This window comes from Peromyscus leucopus, chromosome 5, assembly GCF_004664715.2.
Source record: "Peromyscus leucopus breed LL Stock chromosome 5, UCI_PerLeu_2.1, whole genome shotgun sequence".
NCBI classification, from domain to species: Eukaryota; Metazoa; Chordata; class Mammalia; order Rodentia; family Cricetidae; genus Peromyscus; species Peromyscus leucopus.
The window spans coordinates 143,077,167-143,102,980 of record NC_051067.1 but is presented as its reverse complement, the minus strand read 5'-3'; the positions used below and the strand labels follow the sequence as shown (position 1 = coordinate 143,102,980).

The following is a 25,814-nucleotide window of genomic DNA, read 5'->3' as shown; positions in this document are numbered from 1 at the left end:
AGAGAAACAGGGTTTCTTCACCAGTCTTCTCTCTTGCCTATCTGGGCTGCTGGCTTGGTCCATGGAGCCTCGTATGTCACTGAATGCTGTCTGTAATTTTTGAGAAAGAAAATGAAGGCTTGCCCAATAATTGCATCTTCTCTTAACACCCCAATGCTGTTAGAAGGACAAGGTCTGGCAAGCCAGTCTAAGACCCTAAAAGTTGTCTTGTCCTGTTATCACAGTGCAAGGGACCCTTCTTAAAATGCCACCCTTTATCTGCACATGAGAGTCCCACCGTCACAAAACTAACCAAGCTAACATCAGTTCCTCAGACCTCTGCAGTCTTAGCAGAAGGGGATTCATTTGGACTCCAGAGCTGCTGTTGCCTTTACCACAGGTAGAATCAATCTGTCTTTGGAAGTTAGATCAGACCTTTTCCTGCCACACCGTGAGTGCATTGAGAGCAACCCTGTCCACAGCTTCCGGGGCAGTGCTGTTTGCCGTGACCTCCATGCCCAGTGGCTCTCTGGGTTCTTTCTTCTTCTGCCTCAGGGCTCTTGAACTTGTTGTTCCCTTTGCCTACAAGGTTCTTTTCTCTGAACTCATCTAGCATTGTGTATCCCCCTTGGCTGGCTGTATGTGTCCTGCACTTTCAGCCTTACCAGACCTACTAGGTGGTTCGTTTGCCTGTCCTCTTGTTGCGTGGCTCCCCTACTAAGAGGCTAGTTGGTAGGATGCGGTTTTGTGTTCCATTCGCCATTATGTTTTCAGCACCAGAAGCAGTACTGGAAGGAAGCTGCTCTTCACAGACAATGGCTGGAGGAGTGAGCACCAGCTTGGCAGCGAGCTCAGCTGGGCAGACATACAGACTCTGTCCGGAGTCCTTGCAGTCACTAGCTCTGCCCCACTCCTTGTAGTCACGGGGTCTCAGGCCACAAAGTGGGAGTCTCTTCACACTCTCCAGCCTCAGTGCTTCACGTTAATTTGTAAAATATGCCCACTTGGCCATGGTCCCCAGAAGTGTGAGTGCTGCCCCAGGACTTGGATTCACCAGTGGTTTCAGCTCCTCACAGCCCGTCACATACTTTCTGAAAGTTCACCTCAAAAGCACATTGCCAGAGTGTTTGGTATGCTTGTGGAATAAAAGCTTATTCCCCCCTTGGAATTCTGTGTGCCCTGCTCTCTGTAGTAAGCACCCAGCTTGAGTTTCTCAAAACCTATTTTTTTGGCACCTGGAAATGGATTTAGCTTCTCTTTTTGTCTCTCAAATCTATAGAATCCTTGTGGTTTGAACTTTGTGTTGTTTCTTGGAGCCAGGGCTCATTCAGCTTAAAACCAGGGGCTCTGAAAAGGAGCCCTGGCCTCCCCCCCCCCATTATCTAGTTCTTTAAGGCAAATTTGGAAATTATAAAACAAGCAAACCCAAATGACTGTGAACACCTAATGGATTCTTTCAAAACAAACCAAAAGTTTCCGAAAGCCCTGAAAGACAAGGTGGCTTCTGAAAATGGAGAGAAGAAAGGTCCATCCTCTGGGACAGAGTTCCAGGGAATAAGAACGAAGGGAGGGAGGGGTTCCAGTTTGGCAGTAAACACATGTAGGACAGGCAACACATGGCGTGTGTAGGGTATTGAAGCCTCTTAATGTTCTCCAGGTCTCTGAGAGTCTTTGAAACTTCTTTATATTTTAATTTGTGTGTGCATGCCCGTCTGAATGCTAAGGACCAACCCGGGACTTCACACATGCTAAGAAAATGCTCTACAGCTGAGATACGCCCCCAACCCCAGAAATCAAATATTTGATAGGCAATCCAGAGCAATTATGGCCTTCCTCATTACTCACAAGTTCACAGTCTCAGGAGTAAATGGATCCTTTTCAGAGACCCTATATACTTGAGCTTAAAGCACTGATAGATACCTTTTCCTGTTGTGCCCTAGACAGTAAGAGGCATTTTCATTCTCCAAGATGCTACCTAGGCCCATTGAGAAGCACTCTTGATTTTTGAAACTCTCCTTCCATTAAAATCATTACAAAATTCCCCTGATAAGGAGAATGCCATTGTTGCTGGGGCCTTTGTTTTAACCAAGTCTACCTTGGAGAAAAATCTGCACTGCAGGTAAAAGCTTGAAGCTGTTGACTTTTGATTAGAGTTAAAGACACTAAACAGGCATTCACATGGGGGTCCAGCCTGGGACAATGAGATTTAAACACAGCTATCCGTAGAAGCAAAACACTGGGTGTGGGGAAAACATGGCAACAATGGGTCCTCAGCTGTGTTCGCTCACTTCTCAGCGGGTGGAAATTTAAAACAAAATCAGTTGACCACAGGTTGCCTTACACCCTACTTTCCAAACAACCCTTCCCATCTTAGCCTGGGAACTAACTCTCAGCCAGTTTTGATTCCTTGAAGTCAAACCCACCCATCCTCCTTTTTACACATCTTTAACTCACTAGTTCCTGACTTGCACAAGAGAGAAAAGTTCTCTGAAGGCATTGCGGGTTTTCCTCATGCTGAAAAAGGAAATTTAAAAAACAACATAAAAATTGCATTGCTTGATAAAGTTCTGAAATTTCTTTTCCTGAGTCAGAAACCCTTTAAAGCTAGAAGTATGTTGTTGAACACACAAATAGTTGTTCGCTCTTCTAGACTAAGGCTGGATTGTTGATGCTGAGAAGCAGTATGCCTGCTGTTTGCTGAGAAGGACTCATTTTGCAAATGTTCAATTCACAGTCAGCGTGGAGGGAAGGACTCTCAGCCCCGCTTTTCCTTTTTTCTTATCTGAGGTCAAAGACCTCGGGAGAGCCAGAGGAGGGTTACAAGGTCAAAGTCTTTTCCTCCTTGGAACTGGCTTCTTGCTGGGAGAGGGCTGCCTGCAAAAGAGAGGCTTTGGGGAGAGGTTGGGGGCGGGTCGCATGTTTAATGCTGTGAAGGCACAGCTGGTTTGAATTTCTTTCCACTCCTGTCTGGTGCTGCCTTCCTCACAAACCCATGGAGAGGAGGATTTGTCCAGAGGAGCCAGCAACATGGAGAACCTACCTTCTATTACTACGGGTGCTTTTGTGGCAGGGCTGAGTTTGTTCACTGGCGGAGAGACGCTAGAGTTAGTTAACTCTGTCTGAAACCTGCCAGAGCCTTTGTCTGGAGAACCCTTTCCTAATAATATTTTTAAACGAAAACGCTAATAGAAATGAGGATCCTAAGGTGCAGAGGGTTATATGGAGACTGAGTAAATGGCAGGGATGTGAGCAATGTATAAAAGCAAGCCAAGTGTGAGGATCACTCATTTCTGAACTAGACACCTTCTCTATTTCTAAATCACTCATGTTGACAGAGGGCCACTTCTTCCCACAGCCACCACAGGGGCTGGTCATAGAGGAAGAGGAGGGCTCACTTGGTGCTTGTGTGTGAACAGGTGCAGAAACTGGGGGCCTATGCAGCTGAGCTCCAGCCCAAGACTGTGACTAGGTGTTCTGAGCAGTGCATGCGCCATGTCTGCTCACAATAGTGTTATTCTACAAAAACTAGTAGACCCGGTGCTTATGTATGTACCACGAATATGTAATGCTAGCAAAACAGTAAAAAGAACAGGAAAATGTTTGGTGAAAGCACACCTTATGGCTTGATTATTTTTATTTAGTTTTGAAGTCTTCCACGCTTTTTAAATCCTGAGCATGTGGGTGCACGTGTATACACACACTCAGAGAGAGAGAGAACAAGAGAAAAAGAAGGAAAGAGCAAAAGAAGGAGAGAGAGAGAGAGAATAAAACTCACATCTCTCAAATAAATAGTAAACCAGTAACAGATTTCTTGTCTGGGCTCCTCGGCACACTGGCCTCAGGCTCTGTTGGTGTGTGGCTCAGCAGCAATCAGAGGTCATAATATCATTGGCAGTTAGCATCAGGTTTAATTTTTCTAGCATGTTGCATTTACCAAAATGTCTGGTTTCAGTTAGGCTAGGCACTCTGTGAATCAAGCTTTGAGCAGTATGGTGTGTTTAGGTACCTGAGGTTTATGGAACACACATGCTAATTGTTTTCAATCACTTTCCTTTCTAAACACAACAGTGTGTTTTCTAAAGCTGAGTAGCAGTAGTCCTTGATGACACTGCTCATTTCTTATAGAAATGGGCCCCAAATAGGTAAAAATGTCAATTTAACAAGACTGCCACCTACTGATGGACACAGTTGAAAAGCATGCCAGTTAAGGTGTTTTTAAAATAACTGGTTGGTTTGTTTGTTTGTTTGTTTGTTTTAAAGGTGCTTCTTAAAAATTAACACACGCCATTTAAATTGCATTTTAGGAATGTGACCAAGTCCATATAGACGATGTTTCATCAGATGACAATGGCCAGGACCTGAGGTGAGCACCTTGGTACCCAGACTGACCATTCCTCTGTGAAGAGTGGAATTGGTCAGCTGATTCAGACACGTTTTCTGTTTGACTAACTCTGGGCTTCTCTTGACTCTAAATAGCACGTACAACTTTGGGACAGATGGCTTTCCTGCTGCAGCCACCAGCGCTAATTTGTGCCTGGCCACTGGTGTTCGCGGTGGTGTGGACTGGATGAGAAAGCTGGCCTTCCGCTACAGACGTGTAAAAGAAATCTACAACACCTACAAAAACAATGTGGGAGGCAAGTGGCTGATGGAGGCCTCTGTGGGCTGCCTTCAGATAGTCTAGATAAAATCCCCAAGGTGCCACTCACTCTGGGGCTCACATTGCTGGGTATAATAGAAAAGGACAGTTTCATCTAACTAATGGAATTCTACTACAATTTTGTGACAAATATAAGACTAGAGCCAGCTGCCCTGGCTACCTAGTGCTATTCCCTGACCAGCGGTGACCTGGGGTGAGTTCCTTGACCTTTCCCACACTCAGTGGTCCTTCCCAGAAAGCCTTGTTCACAATACAAGATGGGCTATAACTTCCACTCTTCCCTACCCTGTGCTGTGTGTGTTAACCCGAGTCTTTTCAGTATGTTCACAGCATTCTAAGTGGCTTGAGTATAAAGGAAATAAGAGTCCAGTAATACAAGGCAAGGTGTATAGATGAGGCTGTTTCCAGGATGGCTGGATCCAGAAGCTCAAGAGATATGGTGCCTTCCTCCGGCTGGGAGCCAGTCCTAGGTCAATCACTCACAGGAGGTGGCAGGGTGATGCCCAGGAGCCAGGGCTTCTAATTCACCAGTTATTCTCTCAACTAGGGAGGGGAAAACATCACACCATAGAATCAGACAAAATTCCAAGACTCACTATCCCTAACCCGACCAAAGACACGCACCCACCCCAGAGCCAGAAGGGGCATCAGCTCTACTCTTGGTCCATAGTTAGAGAGGGTCCATCAGAAGAAAGGGCGGTGGGAATGTCAGGACAGGTGTTCCCTGCAAACTAAACACACATTTGCAACTGAATGATAGCTGAAAACTTTCAGCTTAAGGACAGTGGTGGTCTCTGCGAAATGTTCTTTCTCGATGGATCTGCATAGCCACATGGGTGAGCAGGTGGTCTCATGGGCCTTTTCCCCTCAGGTCTGCTCGGCCCAGCTAAGAGGGAAGCCTGGATCCAGCTGAGGGCCGAGATAGAAGCGCTCACAGACTCCTGGCTGACCCTGGCCCTGAAGGCGCTCTCCCTCATCCACTCCCGGTGAGGCGCCCGTGGGCACGGGCTGGGAAACGGGCTTGCTCGGGCTTTCTTATCTTGAAGACTTATTTGTCAACAGTCTTCCGTTCTCCTTTGTGTTCTCACAGGACGAACTGTGTGAATATTTTAGTGACGACGACCCAGCTCATCCCGGCGTTGGCCAAAGTCCTGCTGTATGGGTTAGGAATTGTGTTTCCAATAGAGAATATTTACAGTGCGACTAAAATAGGTGAGTTCTTTATGCTTACAGCTAGTCCTTTTTCTTGAGGCCAGTGTGAATGGGAAGGAGGTGAACGAAGCTTGTTTTCAGAATTCTTGATGTATCAGAAAAAGGGAAGAAGAACGGGAAATATCGAATATAACCGGTGTAACCGAGTGATGAAATGTTACTTTACTGGAGAAGGTGAAGACTGGGCATTTAAGATACAAATGGTTTAACATAAATTCTGAGCTATTGTATTTATTCCGTTAGATAACACCAACACAAACATTTTGTGAGCTGAAGCAAAAGTAATACAAACTCATACAAAGTGAACAACAGTTCATGATAGTTCTCTCTATTCTACTGGAAATGGGTTTTTGTTAGTTTTAGCTCAGTATGTGTAAAAATTGACCTCTCCCTTTAATTCTGGGAAAACAGAAAAGCGAGGCTCCCCACAGGGGGAATACATAGTTGGGAGGGGCGTGAAGTCTGATAAGAAACGTAGTTAGGATATCAACTAAGAAAAAAAAAAAAAAAGATGAGAAGTCCTGACTTGTCCTCAAGGGGAGCAAATAACTACCTACAATCCATTACGACAAAGAAATATGCAAGTGAGCCTCCAGCAGGCTTGTCCTAGATGTGGAGAACATGTACTAGGCATTTTGCATGTTCATCTTTACATTTTACAAATGAGGAAACATAAGCACCCAGGCTTCAGTAGTCAGGGTAAATGGCGAAGAGCCAAGCCTCAGGTGGCTCTGTTCTGAAATGCTCTCCACAAGGTGATATCCTGCTAAGTGCCTGACGGTGTGCAGGGCTGAGGAAGCTGTTGCTCCTAGCCAGGAGGGATCAGAGGTCAGTGTGAGCAGAAGTTAAAATGGCATTTGCTGGGTAGAGAAGGGCAAATAAGAGGGTTTATTATCAGAAATCAAGGGAACAGAGAAATGCCATGTCAAGGGCCTTGTGATTGTCCCCGAGTGGCTACTGTGCAGGCCTCATGAAATGCTGAGGCTGGGGATCAGCCGCCAGCATACATTTGTGACCTGCATCTTGCTGGAAGGCAGAAAGAGGATGATGTCCTCACAGGTGGAAAGAAGGCTGTTTCTGACTGCTGACTCCATCTGGAGACAGAAGGGCAAAAGCAGATTTCCTCAAGTCCAGCCTCTGTCTCCCCAGGCTTTCAGTGCCCTCCCTGTATGTCTCCTTCAAAGCATTTGCTCAGTGATCACTGAATTCCTTATTTGTTTATAGTGTGAATTGCCCACCAGATTGCAATGTTCCTGGGGGCCTCTTGTCTCTCTCTCTCATCACAATTGCACCAGTGCCCAGCATTTAGAATGTGCTCAAGGGAGGTTTTTGAATAAAAAGGAGCAAGGCCTGTGTATGGAAGGAAGCTGACGCGAGTTTCTTATAGGCAGTGGGGTCAGCATGGCCATGATTAACCAGGAAAGTGGGGTTTATCATGACAGGGATGAGTGCAGAGAGCCTAGGCAGATAAACCAACCACATTGGAAATCTGCCCATCTGAAGTCGAAGAATTACTCATGCTCTGTAAGCTAACACATTTTCTAAGCGAAAATAATAAAAGTCGAGATTGAAAGCCCTGGGATTATTGCTTCTTGTGTCATCCCATGAAGTCAATGTGGAGGTCACTGCAGGGAAGGGGCCAACTTCATTTTTTTAATATTTCATGTGAAAAAAGAACCTCTATATAATCCAAGGTTTGCAATAAAACCTGTAGGTGACAGTACACAGGCAAGACGTTTTCTTTTCTTTTCCCAACCAAACTTCACCCTTAAATAATCTTTAAAGGATTTGCAGAGTTGGGGGGTAGGGTGTTAGCCCAGAGGAAGTTAGTCTAACCTGTGAGAAAGGCCCTGGGTCTTATCCCTAACACTGTAAGAAATAAAAGAGAACAAAGAAAAAGCTGTTTACATTTTCATAGCCATCATTTGAACCTTCCTTTCTGCACAAGTCAAACACAATACAGCTTTGCAAAATAGCTAATTATTTTCCCATCTAGAGGAAAAATGCTGTTTGTCTATTTGTTTCTCAAAGTGATTTAACATTTCACAGTTTAGTGGAGAACTAAAGCATTGAAAGGCATCTTTGACTAAGGCTGGCTGTATTACATTCTCTCAGATGCAAACGAGAGATCTCAGTGCAAAATACAAATATAAAGAAGACATTTGTTTAAGCAAACAAGCAATTTGTTCATGTGTATATCTGATCCTCATTTGAAAGAGGTGCAGGCCCTGCTCAGCCATTCACATTGGAGAACTGTAAACTGTCCCATTGTCCATTAAAATGACCTTATTGGCAGCTGAGACCTGGAACACCGATCTCTTCTGAGAAGAAACAATGCTGGCATTAGCTGCGGAGATGTGCTGACAGCGCAGCCGCCAGCCGAGCCCAGAGGAAGTCCTGACATGGGAAAGATAGCAGACAGATAACGGTGTTCTGTTACCTGTCTCCTGCTTTGCCTCTAGGAAAGGGCTTGGTTGAGCAGGAGATGGCCGGGTGAAGTGGCCGCGGTCTGTGTAGTACCCATGCCCGTGATACCTGGCATTTACTTTAAGAGGATGTTCATGAGACATCTCTAAGCAAAGACAGTAGGCCTTGCGTGGTTTTCTATCCACCTGCATGTGGAGAGAGAAGCCTATGCCAGTGTGTGATTTCTTTTGCTATACCGAATCCAAGTTGAGTGGTTGTTTTTATCACTCTCACTGGTCTTGTATTATGTTCAGCTTGATATAACAAGTTTTTAAGTCAAGTTAAAATAGGCTGCCAGAAATGCATGCCTTTTTAAGTCTCAGCTTGGAAGGAAAGAGTGTATTACTACAATGTAGTCGGCACGCAGGCGCACGCGCACGCGCGCACACACAAACACTGCAATGTTTATGTCATAAGTTCTTTAGAAAAGAGTATTTCAGACAGGGGTGTCCAACATTTTGGCATTGAGACATGGCATTGTCAAAGTTCATGCTTAAGAATTGTGCAATGGTACAAAAAACAAAAACAAAAACCCTTAGAATTTAAGTTTGTGATTTTATGGCAGGCCACATTGATAGCTATCTTGGCATCGTGTGGCCCAGACCACCAATTTTCAAGAGTCAGCTAACATACTACTAATGCATACACAACCTTTACCACATCGTGCTGTCTTCTCATCTCTCAAGTGGTGAGACACATTTCCCTGGGTGAGGTGGCGTGTAATCGGAAGCATGAACAAAGCATCTGTGTAAAGCTTCCCAGCATGGTCAAACTGGGCTACCCAGCTGTTACACCTCTCTCCTTTGCTCCTACCCACTAGGAAAGGAGAGCTGTTTCGAGAGGATAATCCAAAGGTTTGGAAGGAAAGTGGTGTATGTTGTCATAGGAGACGGGGTGGAAGAAGAGCAAGGGGCAAAAAAGGTAAGCCTCCCCCGCGGGTGCCATGAGCAACCTCAGTGCTCAAAATGGACTCCTTTCACATACGGGCATTTTCCTACCACAGACTGTGAAAGGTGGAGGGTTGTAAACATGGAGAGGGGCATCGTAGAACCCTACTGACATGAGTGAACATTTCAAGTGGTGGTTGGTCAGGAAAGCAAGCGTAGCGTTGTAGTCACCCTCCAGAACACAGGTGGCACCCATACTCTCCTACCTTACATACAGGGAAGACGTTGTCAGGTGGCTCCCATCTCGTTACCCAGTCCTGGTGCTGCCTCTCACCCTTTCAAGCATCACTTTAGAAAGATGTTTGCTTGTAGTCAAGCTGGCATGCAAAGATGGCATGAATTCACTGCCCTAGAAGACTTGCACCTTCTTTCATAAGGACAACATCTGCCTTGCTTGAAGCACTGAAAAGGGGAGGGTGGCCATGACCATAAAAGCCACTTGAAGACGTGCCCTGTGGCCCATTACGGGTGTCTCGGCTTCTGCATCTGTAATTGGAGCATTCCTCTAGCAGAAACTGTCTCCTTTGGCATCTTGATGCAGTTCTTAAAGGAAAGGAGCCCAGTTCCTTACTCAACACTCAGGGTCTTTGCAATCTTTACAACTTGTCTTTCTGGTCTTTCCCCATCCTCATCCAACACTGCAGTCACATTCATCTGGTGACCGGCTGTCTTAGTCCATTTTCTGTTACTATGGCAAAATGCTTGAGATTAGATAGTTTATAAAGAACAGATTGGTTTGGCTCAGTTCTGGAGGCTTGAACATTGAAGAGCATGGTGTCAGCGTCTGATGAAGACCCTCTTGTTACATCATAAAACGGCAGAGGACATCCCCTGTGGACACAGGGCAAGGTCTTTCTCCATCTTTGTAGAAAGTCTGTAATGTCACATTGCTCCTTTTTACACACACAGCCCACTCACATCATGAGCTCAGTTTAACAGATCCTAATTACTGCCTACAGTTCCCACCTTCCATTAAGGTCACCATAGAAAATTCAGGATGATTTCTAACCTGTGACCTCTGGGAGACATATTCAAACCATTCACACCTCTCTTTTGCCCTGCCAATTTACATTCCTCCAGAATATTTTTCCCAAATCCTCTGTCATTATCTGGCATGTTTCTCAAAACTCATGTCATACATCTTTCATTTTTAGGATTTTTCTTTATAATAGTGCTCAATTTTACTAGAACAGGAGATATTGTAGTGGAAATAGCTTGTATGCCAATCCAGGTTACATATGACTTCCAGCTTTGCTGTCCATTTATTGGGTGACTTTGAACCAGTTTCTTAAGCTTTTCATTTCATTTTACTCTGTCTCCCCAGTGGGGATTATCACAGCACCTAGCTCCTTAGCCTTTTTGACCAATTAGATCCACTAAGACATGTGACTCTCACAAAGACAACAAATGGCAACTAGGATTACACAAATAATTATGAATGTCTTCTTCGACAACAGTGATCTTGGGGTGGAGGTCTTTTGTTAGAGACTCTACCTTCAACTTTCTCATTTACCTCTAAATCTTGGTACAGTTGTACTCCGTGTTTCTTTAAGGACATCCTTTCCTGACATGAATAAAGCTCCTCCGTTCCCCCACAAATTCATTCATAGGAGTCTGTTTTCCCCCACCATGATGGATACAACATATTCAGTTCTTTTGCCTTTTGCCTAGTCAGAAATGGCACACAAAGTTCCAGGTCTCAGATGTAGCACTGACTGTCAGGTGTGACATGTAGCAGCCTTTTCATAAGCTCTGAAGATAGCTTCCTTCACCTCCAGTGACTCTGAATTCCAATAAGAGCACAGACACTGGCCTTATGTCCATTCATGACAGAAGATGCCACTGATGTGCTTGGCACTGACTGAACCACACACACACTTGGCCTGTTAATGCTTAATAGAAGCCACAACTGTTGCTGGGTACATTTGTCGGCCTAAACTAGAGTTCCCCAAACGCAATCCTGGAAACTGAAGAAAAATGGTTGGTGGGAATCCAAACTCAAGTTGTCCTCCTTGGAAAGTTTCTGGAATTCCCAGGGCATATCCTTACACAGAACCTCCTAGTGGCCATAAGGGCCTGGGGAAGAGTTGCCCCTTTGAGCAATGTGGCCCTCCTGAGCACTCTGCTCTGCTGTGGCCCTGAGCCAGCTTTCCAACTGCCCTCTGAGCTAGGTCTTCCAAATTTTAATTTCAGGAGAAAGTTACCAGAGTGTGGCTTTCTGGTTTGTGTTTCACAGGAGGAGAGCTGTAAATGTGTTCACATAAGATGCAAAAGCAGGTAAAATCCCACTGTGGGCATGTCTCTTCCTAGGTCTTTCTGAGATGTTTCTGAGATGGGTAGACCTGGTGAGCACAGCATGGAAGGCAGGAACTCCTGGTCTGATGCAAGAATTCAAAGGTGTAATAAGACTACATTTTCTGTCCTCGAAGGGCAGACAAAATTATCTCCACTATTTATCTTTGGTCATGTTATTATTATTTTTTTTTTTACACCAAAAAGAAATTAGGTACCTACCGGCAGTGAACATTCTCTTTGAATGTTCATGAATGGTCTTTACTTTGATTTTTGAGAGTGAATGGATGTATGTGGTAAGTGGGGTGGGGGAAGAAGCTCCTTGGACCTTGTGACCTGCTTATGTGTGTATAAAAATGCCAGCTTTCAGAAGGTTAGCGTCTCATACCTTGCAAAGCATTGAAAACCCTGTGTAATAGACTACATGGCCTTTTCAAGACAGTGTTTGAGCTCGTCTTGAAAAGAAACTAATTTTTACATAGTAATTCTTCATATATGAAGGAAAAGACAGGGACTTCAGAACTGGTGACATATGTGAGTATCTTTTGAGCTGAGTTGTACCTAGAAGTGAGGACTATTTAATAATTAACTTAGAGGGGGAAAAGAGTAGAAAGGCACAGTGTCACCTGTCAGACACACGCGTAGACGAGGTCAGAGGGACGACGTGACTGGAAATGGCCACCCACACCGGGCCCAAGATCAGAGCCCGATAGGGAACATGGGGCGCCGGCTCTAAAACTCCTTCCACAGCCCACCCCCATTTTCAGGTACTCCCCTCCAATATCTCATTACCACTTCACAATGACGCTGTAGAGAAGTGTCCTCCTTGGCCCATTTGACAGAAAACAGACTCATCGGGGCCTGGTGACACATGCCTCTAACCCCAGTCCTTACAGGACTGAAGCAGGAAAACGGGAGCTCCGGGCCAGCCTGGACTAGAGTAAGAGCCTGTCTCCAAGAACCACAGCCAAGCCGAGAAAGAGAGAAAGAAAAAAAAATGGCTGAATCAAATAGCAAGGTATTGACCAAACTGTGATTTGAGGCCAATGCTCCTTCAAACTATAAACTCAAACGTTCCAAGCATGCTAAGATTTCACTTTTAAAAAGTTATGCGGCTTGTTAAGCTTCATCCTGGGTACGTCTGTTTCTTCGATGGGTGAGGACACCTACACAGGTGTCTCCTTTCTCCTCATTGTACACGGTAATTGTTTTTTCACTTAGCTGTCTGTCCGGGCAGATGCTTGCATACAGGTATCTAGAGCTCTGTTTTGCCCCTCCTACCCAGGGAGAGCATTCTCGATCTAAACCATGCCATCATTCTGATATATTAGTTACCAAGTGGTTGAAATCACTAAACAGAATTAGCAGCGAGCAAGTGCCCCTCCCTGGGAAGGTCTGAAAATTTGAGCATTCACATCAAAATCATAACATGTTTGCCTTTCTTCAAAACCAAGTTTAACTGCTTAGCTGGCTTCTCAGTTTTCTGTGTTCTTTTAAAAGTGCTGCCGCATTCTCTCTTCATCCCTGTAGACAGATGTCTTTTATCTGCCTAAATCATATTCTTCGGCTAGAGAGGGCCCTTCAAATCCAGAAACCAATAAGCTGTTGTCCAGGTGCGCCCCTTGCTGACTCTTCCATTAATGCAGCCAGATTTCCCTAAGTAATTCAGTCAAACTTCATAATTTGTATCATGAAAGTACTTCCTCAGAAATGAAGATACAACTTGGCTTGATTGAGCTAATTAAGCACGGGTATAACTTAAAAAATCAGAATGATTAAATAGTCTTTATTGCTAGATTTTTTTTTTTTTTTTGAGACCCAGTTAAATCTTCAATGAGTAGCAGGTAAAAAATGGCAAGCACCCATTATTCTATGTTCTGATCGAGGTTTCATTTAAAAGCTGTCCCTTTTAAATGTGCACTCCAAAACCTGCTGAGATCCAAAATTAAACTGAGTACCTGGCCAGTAGGGCCTCATTTTAAACTCCGGAGAAAGCCACCTTTGTTGGAAAAGAGAAAAAAGAACACATTTGTAATACAATCTAATTCTTTGTTTTTTATTTAAGGGAGACACAGAGATTGAGCACTATGTAGAGATTAGTTTATTATCGCAAAGTCATTTGTTCACACTTAATTATCCCATCCTGCATGCGAGGTCTTGGCTCTCTTTGCCTACAGCAACAATCTTCAACCTGCAGGTCACGACCCTCTGGGTGTTGAAGGACCCTTTCTCAGGAGTTGCCTCACACCATCTGAAAACACAGATATTTGCATTACAATTCTAAACAGCAGCAAAATTACAGTTATGATATAGCAACAAAAATAATTTTAAGGTTGGGGTCACCACAGCCTGAGAAACTGTATTAAAAGGTCGCAGCATTAGGAAGGTTGAGAATCACTGGCCTAAAAGGAAGCAGAGACACAAGGACTAAGTGCGCAATGCTGGGCTGTGTCTTTACCGTGCACTGTTAGAATCATCAGTCTGTTGAGGTCTCTTTATTTACAACGGCAGACGTATTTGAACCTCTGGATGCAAGCAGTTGTGTGTGCACAGCTCAGATAGGCTTTATGTTTTTGAAACACAAATGGTAATTCCGTGTATTTTCTCTGCATTTCCTCTCTCACTGAGCAGTCTGTCCTGGCAGCTGTCTGTACCAGAACACAGAGCGCTGCAACGCTAATCCTTTAAGTGGCCATACCAGTGTGCTACCGTGTGGATGTGCTATTATGATTTTCCCAGCCCTTTGGGGGTTCTAGCATTTAGTATTACAAGCAGATCCTCAGTGAACATTCTGTGAGTACATTCTTGAAAGTGCAATGTTTGTGCCAGTGAGGAGAGGCTTTTCTATTATAGGAGATTTTTATTAATGCATTTTTAATAATTGTGCAAACTTCACTTTCCATGTGAACAGCCATGCACATAGCTTTTTTATGTGATGGATGTCATGTGTGACCAGAAGGAGTAAATGTAGACTTTCAGCGGGAAGGAGATTTGAAGAGTTGTGCCGATAGGCAGGAAGAGCAGGAATGACATGTCATTGTGTTCCCCTTGGGACATACTCTGGTCTAAGGACTCCCAAGCCTATGCTCCTTTAGGCTTGGTTGCCCACTTCAGCTCCCCCTTGTTAGGGATGATGAGTATTTCCATTTCCATCAGACACATCCTGTCCCTCCTGGGGTCTGACCTCACCAAATGAATTCAGGTGTCCCCCAGGCACTGACCACTCCAGTGCCCCTCTTTTCTGTGTGTCTCTTGCCCTGTGTTCTAACTACAAGGCAGCTTTCTCTGTGATGAGCTAGTCACACCTCCAATTCTCCCTCTCTCTGGCCCCTGAATAGTTTTAAGTCCCTCCTTCCCTTTGTTTTGAGGCACTCAGCAAATATTAGCCTCCCTTCCCATTCATTTACAAGATAAAAATCTAAACTCCTTCGTTATATTCTCAGAGCAGGCCCCGGAAAAGCCTCCTTCCTTCTTAGTCTGTGTAATGAGCAGACCATTCCAGCCTGTTGACATTCCAGGCTAATTACAGAAGATGCTTCCTGAACCCCTTTTATCTGGTCACCATCACCTTTGTGTATCCACCCAGGAGTCCCACCCCCTGCCCATCCCCATCCCCCCATCTTTGTTTATTCTTCCAACTCTGGGTACCCCAGCTTGCTGCTGAGCCCCCCTGTCTTTGCGGTCATCATTTTTGTTCTTATTTTCACAACGCCTCGCTTGTGATGAGATGGTCCAGTCCATCTGCCTTCTCTCCCCAGTGGTCCTGAGCCATGGGGCATGCTCTTGTGTTATTGGTTCTCGCTGCAGCTACAGTGATCCGTGGGTAATGGCCTTTATTTTAACTCTAAACTTGGAAGCAACCACAAATCATTTACACTAACTAGTTCATTTACTGATAAACTGGAGCTCTGGGAAGAAGGTGCTCTAAAGGAACCTCATTGGGTTAATGGGGAGGAGTTGAGCTCAGGCTTCTTCAAAGCCATGTGCTTCTCTTTTCTTCTTTTGGCACCCCTTCTTTCTGGTTTTATAGAAGAAATATTCATGTTTAGTGGCCAAGAATAATATGCTCACACACACACACACACACACACACACACACACACACACACACTTCATTGCACCCAGTTTTCCCCAGTAGTGTCAAGTGTAAAATCTATGTACTTGGGTAGGAAAAGTATTACCGTATTAATGTTGATCTGACGATCTTTAACAAGCGTCACTGGCTTTCTTTACTAGGCTATCTTCTATTAACCAGTATTACCCTATGTAATGTTGATCTGACGATCTTTAACAAGCGTCACTGGCCTTCTTTACTAGGCTATCTTCTATTAATCATCCACTTGATTGTGGACACTGCTTAGAGCCCCTCTGGTTCTATGAGGACGAAGCTGCTCACCACAGCAGACATCACTATCCATTCTTCCTCTGAGCAGATGGTGCTGAGGCTGGAGTTGATATTCTCAGTGCAGCTGTCTCTAGGATCTGTCAGCTCTCATCCAGAACCTTTGGCAGGTTTATTCCCAGGAGCAGCTTCGATGCCCCTGCCCTGAGATGAGTGATCTTATACCACAGGTGTAGTTTTCAGGGTACAGCTTGGTCTGGGTTTATCAATGCTCTAAAGAGTGAAGTTCCTGATATCTCAATGCTAGAAAACAATCTAACTCAGGACTGTGAATAATTCCTTCTTTTTAGATATTCTTATTCGAATTTAAAGCTAAGCAGTCTAAGTGTGCTCTCGCTGGCATCCAGTACACCTGAATGGATGAGACACAGTTCCCAGAGGTGATTTTGCAGCCTATGAATCAGAGTGCCTATTTTGCACCTTAGCTTGTCAATGGAGTCACTGGATTTCTTTTTTTCAGTTCCCTTTTCAATGTCTCTGTCACTCATGTCATTCCTCACGCCACAGTGTAGCAGTAGCTTTCAGATTTGAACTGACGGTAGTTGTATGTAAAGGGGACTTATCTGAGGCAAACACACTTCCCTCCAGAGCACTCGAGCTCCCACAAGTAGTTTATGTGTTTGAGAAGGGGCTGTTCTAAAGCTTCTGGCCGGCCATCTAAAGAGCCTTCAGCATGCTACTAGCCCCCTGAAGTACCTGTACCTAATAAGATGAATAGAGATGAGCAGCTGCTCTGGAGAATGGATCACTAACAGTAGCATAAAGAAGTGTCTGGAGAGAGGGCTCAGCACTGAAGAACACTTGCTACTCTTGCAGAGGACCTGAGTTTGATCCCTAGAATCCAAGTGAAATGACTCACAATTGCCTGCAACCAGAGCTCCAGAAGACCCAGTGCCCCTTTCTGGCCTCCAAGAGCGCCTGCGCTTATATGCACACACCCACACATACAAAATTTAAAGTAAAACTTTCAAAAATAATAAGGTATAAAAAACAAGTTAATTACAAAAACAAAGTTTATAAATATAGATACTATGGAGGGAGGCAGTTAAATCAACTACAGGTTGAAAATGATGAGTAGCTTTCTTTAAAAAATTATGTATCTAAAATGAGTTAAAGATCCAGTGAGCATGCTGAATAGTACAAATTGTATATATGGATAATTTTTGTATATACATATATCAAAATATAGTTATGCTTACAGTGGTTTAGTGTTTAATATTTTAATGTGAGGGAAAGAAGTGATTTGTATTTATTGACGTGGTTCTATAGTCTTAAAGTGTTCTACAATATGCAGGAATTCGTTCTACTAAGAAAAAGGAAGAAAGCTTTCTGTATGGCAGGTGATCAGTTTGCCGCCCTCCTCTGTGAATCAGTCACTCGAACTTTCCAGTATCTGCTATCAACAGGGAGAAACAGGAGTCTGTGTACATCCGCCTTGCCATGGTGCTGCAAGCTTGCAGCTCCATGAAAAGGCCACAAGAAACAAGGAGCAGAGCACTGTAGCATCTAGGCTTCAGACTTAGCCCAGCCCTGGTAGGAATCTTACTTTCAGTCCTCACCTGCTATCACTTAAACCTCTCTCTTCTCTTCCTTCCATAGTAGAATAGTGATATTACCACTGAGTCACCTTATACACAGCCTGACAGAACAGCCGATGTAGCATAACTCACTATTATCAATAACGTGATTTAGAGTGTATGGGGCTGTGTACCCTCTGGCTTTTCCAGCCGGCTGTATCTTTCTCCCACACCTAGTCAGTGTCAGTGAAGTTCTCCGTTATCTCTGTTATCTATGCCTCAAGTTGAAGAGCCATCCGGGTACCCTTCCAAATGGTCACCTCCCATACCCAGCTCAACTGTCCCTTTCTTCTTCGGGGTACTTCCCTAGTTCCCTACTCTGTTAGCACCCTGAGGAATTCCTGCATTCCACAGTCTGAGAGGGTGAGCTGGGGCCGTCTACATCTCGGACTCTTCTGTTCCTAGACCATGGACCCAGAAACACAAAAGATAATCTTTGTTGAATAAATAAATGAGACATGGTACAGATTACAATCTAATATCTGTGGAGATTTTAGGCATTCGTTTCTGGACTATCCTCTTATTGACAGGTAACAGAGATAGATAGATGCCTGTCAGAAGACTGTTGAGAATGCTCAATATTAGAGTTAGAGAATGCAGGAAAAGACTTTAGCAGGTAATTTGAGGATATTAATAATATTAATATCATTTATAAGTATATTAAATAATATGTGCACCATTATATAATGGCTTTATGAGCTATATCAGACTGCCTACAAATCTTTAAAACCCAGCTTCTGTGACAGATTTTCTACTTCTTATAAAATTGCCTCAAATTCTTCAGAACTATAGTTGCGAATCATACATCTGCCTCTAGATGACTATGTGTGAGAGAAATCTGTTTTCCTGTGAAGAAAACAGAATGTTGCTCTCTGAGAAAGATCTTGCTGCCACGTAAATACAGTAAGCAGTCTGCTCTAGCCTCTGGGGAAGGAGGTACACCCTGTTTCCAGGACGACGGGTTTGTGCAGGGGTTCCCAGACACTTCTGACTAGACTTGTGCCCTAACAGCTTACACAACTGCAGATGCACTCACACCGACCTTAGATGCCCATTTGCAATCTTTTCCCACATGGAATAGTCAGGAAGAAGAAAAGTAGCTTCATCTATGAGCAAGATTGTGTTTAGAAAAAAATGTAAAACCCTGCCAACTAAGGAGAACGTTTCAACCCATGAAGTATAAGCTTTGTAAACTTTCAACATTGACAACCACAAGGGACATATATCGAAAAGCCCTGGTTTCTTTTCAGTGACTTTTATTTAAAGTTTGGAATTATCATTCAGGTCACAGTGGCATTCTAGTAGGGAGAAATGGATACTACACTCACACCATTGTTCTTTGTGGTTTAAGTGTATGTGGCATGCATGTACTGGCTGGCAGTTTTTACAGTACTGAAATGGGGGTGAGCACAGCAGTGTCTCTCTGAAGGAAATGGGAGGGTTGGTGTGGGTCAGGTTCTCTGTCCTCACCATATGTCTGCCCTCTGCAGCATGCCATGCCCTTCTGGAGGGTCTCCAGTCACTCGGACCTCATGGCCCTGCATCATGCCTTGGAATTAGAGTACCTGTAACAGCCTCGTGCCAATTTGACACTGCGCAACTGCCCTGTGGCCAGAGACAATCCAGCAGGCCTCAGTCTTGTGTCGGTGCTGGACTGTGGAATGTACCAATTTCAACATATGGGTGAATGGCTGCTGTGGTCTTGACTGCTCCCCTCCAGGTTAATGGAGGACCATGTGTATTTCTTCGGAACAGCTGTTGACTCTAGTACTGTGAATCCAATGAAAATAAGCCATGAGAATGTTCTAGCACAGTGTGATGTGTCTTGGCTACATTAACTACATGGTTCAAACCTGTGAAGAAAAGACCTACAGACACTTTGGTTTTCAGCAAATGTGACATAAACAGCTTCTCCAACCCAGCAAACTTGATTCCACAACAGAGACTGAGATGTGTCTCCTGGACATCAGTGGAGGGATCCTCTCAAAGGTTTACTTTTTGGTGTCTCCTACCCAGGGCAATCTGTACGTCGCTACTTATTTATGAAAAGACTTTCAAGAAACAGATTTGCCGAGGTATAATTTACATACCGTATAATTCACCAAGACAGACTTCTCAGTATCAAACAGTTGAAAGGACGATAGTATAAGAAATAATCAATGAAAAGGCCTTTGCCTGACAATACAGCAAATACTTTGAATATTAGCAAATTGCAAAGTAGTTTAAAGTATGTCTAATTTAAACATGTAAAATGTACATCACTGAGACAATCGTGTACAGAAAGAAGTTTTGGTGTAAATTTGTAATAATGGATGATTCTTTTACATTCTGTTTAGGGAAAAGCTATTAGGAGGTAGAAATGCCTTCATAGGAAGCGTGGGCACAAACTCCTGCAGTGCCTTAGCGAAGTATTGGGTATAAATATTGTAGATAATGGACATTTTGATAATGTTATCTAAGACCAAAAGCATGAATGTCAAGTGTCAACAAGGATTTTATTTTCCCAATCTTTTATCCCATCAATTTTTCTAATTTTTTTTTTAGTGTTGGTTAGAAGGGCCTTGATAAAAATAACACAACAGTTTCATAACTGAAAAAAATTTTAAAGTCTTCCGGCCCACCTCACTTTCTCATTTCAACACTAATGTATTATATGTAACTACTTGGAAAAGAATGATTATTCGAATGCTTCATCCCACAGAAAGAATATAGATGATAGATATATTTTATTAATAAAATTAATTGGAGCCTAGCAGAGTTTCCATGTGCTCAGAATTATTCTTGTGTCTGGGTTTTGTGTCTGGGTTTCTTGTTTGTATCAAAGAGGACATTACCACATAGCTGGGTCAGCGACACTTCCCATCAGTCCTTCTACTCAGTCTTTCCCTCCTCATTACCCACACTGGTTATGTCTGGCCATCATCACAAACACTAATGTTGCGATGTTGTTTACTACTTATGACATGACAGACATAAATCTGGAGTGTGGGGGCTGATGACAAATGATCATGTTTGCCATGCTATAAGAAAGATTCTTCCAAAATGATGAATTTGTGTGGGCAGGACTCTTTCTCATCTTGGACTTTGTGTTGCCATGAAATTACCCTTTGGATCAATTTTTGTCTAATATTATTACTCTGGGTTTGACCTGGAGTAGCAGACAAACCACTCTACCCTTTCCTTTTCTAAAAGTCCATGTTGCTGCTAAAAATCGGTCATTGTGAATTCTCCAAATTGTTAAAGTGAATAATGGAATCCGTTTCCTGTCTCACCTGGCATAGACAGAAGTGGATGGTTTTTTAAGCCTCTTCATTTGATGTTTCTGTACTCTGTGAAGACTGAAAAGACAGCTTTGATCTCGGCCTTACTGTAAAAGAAAAAAAAAGGGGGGGGGGTTGTGTGTCCACAGTTGTGTACAGATTTTTTTCTTCATTGATTTTGTGTTTAAATTAATAAACTTGATTTGTGCGGGACTGTATGTTCCTTGAATGTCAGTATCATCTATCTGGTTTTGGTTACATGGAGGAGCAGAATCTTGTTTGCATTAGAACCCTGCAGCCAGAGGAAGTCATAAGGACAACCTGGTGATGGCTTTATCAGTCCTTTAGGAACTGAACGGGAAGGCAACAGCTGGTTCTTTGATCATCACACGGACTGGAGAATGGAAAAGCTCTTTATTTCCCCAGACTACCTCAACTGGATCCTCACTCAAATTTATCTATGATAGAAGAGAATTAAACATAAATTATCTTGGATTGCAGAGCATAGATCTACCCACTTAAATACCTAAGGGAGAGCAATATGAGGCAGTTTCATCAAAAAAGAACACTCACAACATATATCTCTGTGATTTGCCAGATTAATCACTGACAGAGGGCTATAAAACTGTACAACTCACTTTCTCTTGAGAATTCAACCCGAGAAACACAACATTCATATATACGAATACATGACAACCAAACACACACGGTTGTCTGGCCCGTCCATCATCCCTGTGATGTGGATTTTTCACCAGCGCTCACTCCACCAATTCACTTGAATAACTGGGTGTCCAGTGCGACAGTGGTGAGAGCTGAAGGGAAAGTCTTTGAAGAAGTAGAGGTGGGAAGTGATGGTATTACCAGGTCTTAGGTGAAGAAAGTATGAAGAATAGGCGAAGTGGGGGTACACTCTGAAGATAAATTCTCTGCCACTTCTAACATGGCACTCCTAGCCCAACCATTTTAAGGGCTCCCCCTGACCATTAGTTGAAGCTCAGATTTCTAGTAGTCCAGAGCCTCCAAATACAGCTTGTTCTTGCCTCTTAGCATTACCTCTCTTTGCTGTAATGAACAGTCTTCTCTACCTCTGGTTAGTACACAGACCAAGAATCCTACTTCATGTTTGGTCAGAACATTCGAGCATTCTAGCCTCAGTCCACCTGCACCACAGCTAGCCCTTTTTCAGTGGCAAAGCTCCTTCCTTTAATATCCACAAAGGGTTAGCTCCTTCTCTCGAATGTCTCCCCCACCCTACCTCTGCCTTTATGGGCAGGCAGTTCATAGTCTATCCCATAGACTTGCCATCCCATGTGGCACAGTGCTAGGCCCTATGGGGCAAGATAACCTTGATCCAATAACTGACTTCATAGTAAAGCTGGTAGAAACAGATTGTGAATGAATTAGTGAGGGGGTAAGAATAAGATATGGTCAAAGTGGAAAGGCTCCTTGCGGAAACAAAGTTTATGGGTACTATTCTAAGTGAAGGAGGAGTCACTGAGGGGTAGACATGGGGAAGTCACTGGATGATTAATTATTGCAGTGATCATCCTGGCTGAGTAGAACATGGGCTGTAGTGCAGGTAGTGGAGAAAGAGAAGATGTGGAGGAAATGGTTATTAGGCCAAGGGAAGGCCAGTGAGCAACTGTCTGGTTAGAATGAGGATGATGGAAATCTGAGATCTGGATTTGTTTGTTGACATAACAATGGTCAGGCTGAATAAGATGTTACATGTAGGGAAAGTGAGGCACAGTGAAATGTGGGTGCACATGAGATAGAGAGGGTCATTATCTAAACCGTTGTGGAACAGGGCATTCCAATGGTTTGCACATTCGATTCTGTGGGCAGACTGCCTGCAATCCCAGCAGAGAAAAGCCAACTATTTAACTGTATTCTTGGTTGCCTAAGATGGGACTAACAATGAGCTATTTCAAAGATTATAGGGGAAAACCAAGCTAATATTTACGAAGTATGAGGCCACTGCCTAGCAGATTTTCTAATGTTACCTACTATTATATGCTGAGGTTGTATATACATTTTTTTCCTGCCCACATGAAGAATCAACTTCTCCAATACAGCCAGAACCCTATGGACATGCTCTGCATGGCTGGGTCTGGGCCTAGAAACAAGGTGAAAAACAGGCCCCTGCTCTTAAGCCTTTGGAGTTCTTGTTAGAGAACTCACTGACATTCTAGAAAAGTCTCTGTGACTGGTGCTAATGGAGACCAGCAGTAGGCTAGCCAAGGCTCCTACAAACTCAAAGCATGAAGTTGGCCTGAGCAGAACTTGGCGTAGAGACAAGCCTGACAGCAGGCTATCCCAGAAGAGTGGAACAGCAGACTGGACTGGGAAAGAGGTACAGCCGGCTATAAAGGAGAACAAAACCCCAGCACTGGAAGCCAGAAGCTTCAAGAATTGATGAGTGGCCAGGAAACAAAAGAGGCTAGGGTAAAATGTAGGCTCAGTGCTATTTAGAGGATCAAGACCACAGCCCTGTCATGGGAGAAAGATTAGGAAAAATGAGCAGAAACAATACTTAGGCTAGCAAAAGGCACCCTCAGCCCTTCTGGTGTGAATACTTCCCCAGACGGCTGCTTACTTACAATGCTGGGGCCCAGAGCTGTCTAGTTTGGCCTGCTGTACTCTGTAGATTATAAGACCTGGGTTAAATGCTTTGCACTCAGGGGCCGCATCCTCCTCCCCATGGAAAGGTCACCGTCAAATAAGGGAAAGCCATGACCTTAACCCTCCCTGCTGGATCATGAAAATATCCTGAGCTGAGCTGTAAGGCCAAAGTTGGCTTTGTCACCTCGATGACCTGTCACTATCCACCAGGTTGAGTTAGAGTCCCTGTCCAGGCTTCAGGGCCCATATGACCTCCTGTGCACTGTTAACACACTTTCCAGTGTTTTCTGACTGTGGTTTGTTTTTAATTGAAAGTATCTTGTTCCCACAATATATTCTGATCATACTTGCCTCTCCCCCAACTCCTCTTGGATCTTCCCCCGTCCCCAACTACTCAACTCCATACTTTTTCTCCCTCTTTAGAAAATATGCAGGAAAAAATGAATGAATGAATGAATGAATAGAAAACACACAAGAAAAAAAGCCACCACCACCCCAATCAGAAACCATAATATGCAAGCAAAAGACCACTAAGGTAAAAAATGCCCAAGTGAAGCAATCTGATACAAAATAACCAACAAAATACCATTGAGTTCCCTTTGTATTGGCCATCTACTTCTAGGAATGAGGCCTTCCAATAAGTGTGGTTAACATACCCAGTGAGACCCCACTGAAGAACATTAATTTTCCCTTGTGAGTGCTTGTCAACTGGAGGGGATGGGAGCCCATGCCTTTTTTTCTTTTCTTTTTAAACCTAGTGTCTCAATCCCAGTCATTCTTTTGCTCTGAAATTTTTCTTCCAATCAACATTTACAAATGCAAGGTAAACAGACACATGTTTCCCGATGACATTTTACTTTGCTTTTCAAAATATTTGCATATGACATAGATGTTTCTCAATTCAAATGACTATAAAGGAGGCCATTTGCTTAACAGAACCTGGAGAGGAGAGATGCTGCTGGTCCACTTCAGATGCAGAAGGGATTTCCCTGCAGACACTGGCCACATCGGTTACAACAGTCTAGCCCATCTATGCAGGGTCTTTTTCTGACCGGCAGAGCAGTGCATTCATAGGAGCACATCTTTCTTTTGGTGTCTCCCCGAGCATTTCCGGTCCCCTCCATTCTGGGCGATTATGCAGACTGACAGGATGAGTTGCGGCAGGAGAAATGAAAGCGTTTGTAATTTAGGAAACCTCTGGCCCCGCTGACTGAAAGCAGGTTGTTTGTAAAAAGGAAATCCTGACCTCAGCTAACTGGCAAACTCTGTCAGAAGCAATAGAGGGAAGTGGAGGAGAAAGAACAGGACTGGGATTTTTATTGGCAACAGAAGAAAAATGGATGCTCTGCCCAATGGGGCGAGTTCCCCATGGGAGGACTAAGGCATCGCCAGCCTGTGAATGTGGCTACACAAGAGTGAAGGTCCACTCCAAGAGTACGGCATAGTTAGATCTGGGAGCTTACCGCTCAGGACAATAGCTAGGTCAATCACCCTGCAGATGGGTTCCCTCCAGTTCGCCTAGGTCAGAGTCCCTGCCCTGTGGGCAAGGCGTGGCTTACCTACCCTGTCTTTATCCCAGCCGGACTCAAAGCCCTGAGACTCCAGACCCAAGAGCTGTGAGCTGGATGTTGCTTTAGTTACTTTTCTCATTGCTGAAACAAAACACCCCAGGAAAGCCACTTAAGGAAGGAGGGGTTTGTTTTGGTTTGCAGTTTGAGGGGAGTCAGGGTGGTAGGAGTCCTAGGCAGCTGCTCACACTGCATTCAGTCAGGGAGCAGAGAAGGAGACATACTGATGCCCCCTGGCTTTCTCTTTTAGTCAGCCAAGGCTCCAACCTGTGGAATCTCATGTCCTGGCTACACTTAGGGTGCATCTTCCCATTTCCATGAACTCAGTCTAGAAATACCCTCACAGACACGCCCAGAGCTGATTTTAGATGAGACTGCGCCATTCCTGACACCTGGTCCTCATCCTTGCCTCCATCTGTGTGCTCTCTACTCAGCAACTGGGCCCTAACCACTGAGCAGCCCCCACAACGGACAAAAGCCTCTGCACGTTGAGTTCTGGTCTCCAGAGGTTCTCATCTGGTTACTTCTCTTGTGCTTTGGCAAATACCCCAGTTGAGCCCTCCCACTTCACTAATCTTACCTGTCTTGGGTCGGACTTGAGCTGCAACTGTTTGTTTGATTTGCAGCCAAAGAAGAGTTCTATCGACGGTCACCTGCCTGCAGAACAGGCCAGGATGCTTTCTTTATCATTCCTTTCCAGTACATCCTACATGACGACATTCATGCTCCTGAAACCCTAATGATCCAACTCAACTTCCCCTACATGACTAAAGGAGTTCCTCTAAGGCAGTGGTTCTCAACCTTCCTGATACTGTGACCCTTTAATACA

The 25,814-nt window shown here is 44.1% G+C and overlaps 1 protein-coding gene across 8 annotated transcripts in view; it reads left to right on the top strand.

Moving 5' to 3' along the window:
• Positions 1 to 21,013, top strand: part of Eya1 (EYA transcriptional coactivator and phosphatase 1) — a 151,899-nt gene extending 130,886 nt beyond the window's left edge. For all 8 annotated transcript variants that reach the window (XM_028864604.2, XM_028864598.2, XM_028864599.2 and 5 more), the window contains 6 exons: positions 4,284 to 4,342; positions 4,456 to 4,616; positions 5,511 to 5,625; positions 5,730 to 5,851; positions 9,138 to 9,238; positions 19,026 to 21,013. In XM_028864604.2, the coding sequence (XP_028720437.1) occupies positions 4,284 to 4,342; positions 4,456 to 4,616; positions 5,511 to 5,625; positions 5,730 to 5,851; positions 9,138 to 9,238; positions 19,026 to 19,106 (639 nt within the window). In that variant the 3' untranslated portion in view covers positions 19,107 to 21,013. The remainder of the gene's footprint in view (positions 1 to 4,283; positions 4,343 to 4,455; positions 4,617 to 5,510; positions 5,626 to 5,729; positions 5,852 to 9,137; positions 9,239 to 19,025) is intronic.
• Positions 21,014 to 25,814: the final 4,801 nt, after the last annotated feature.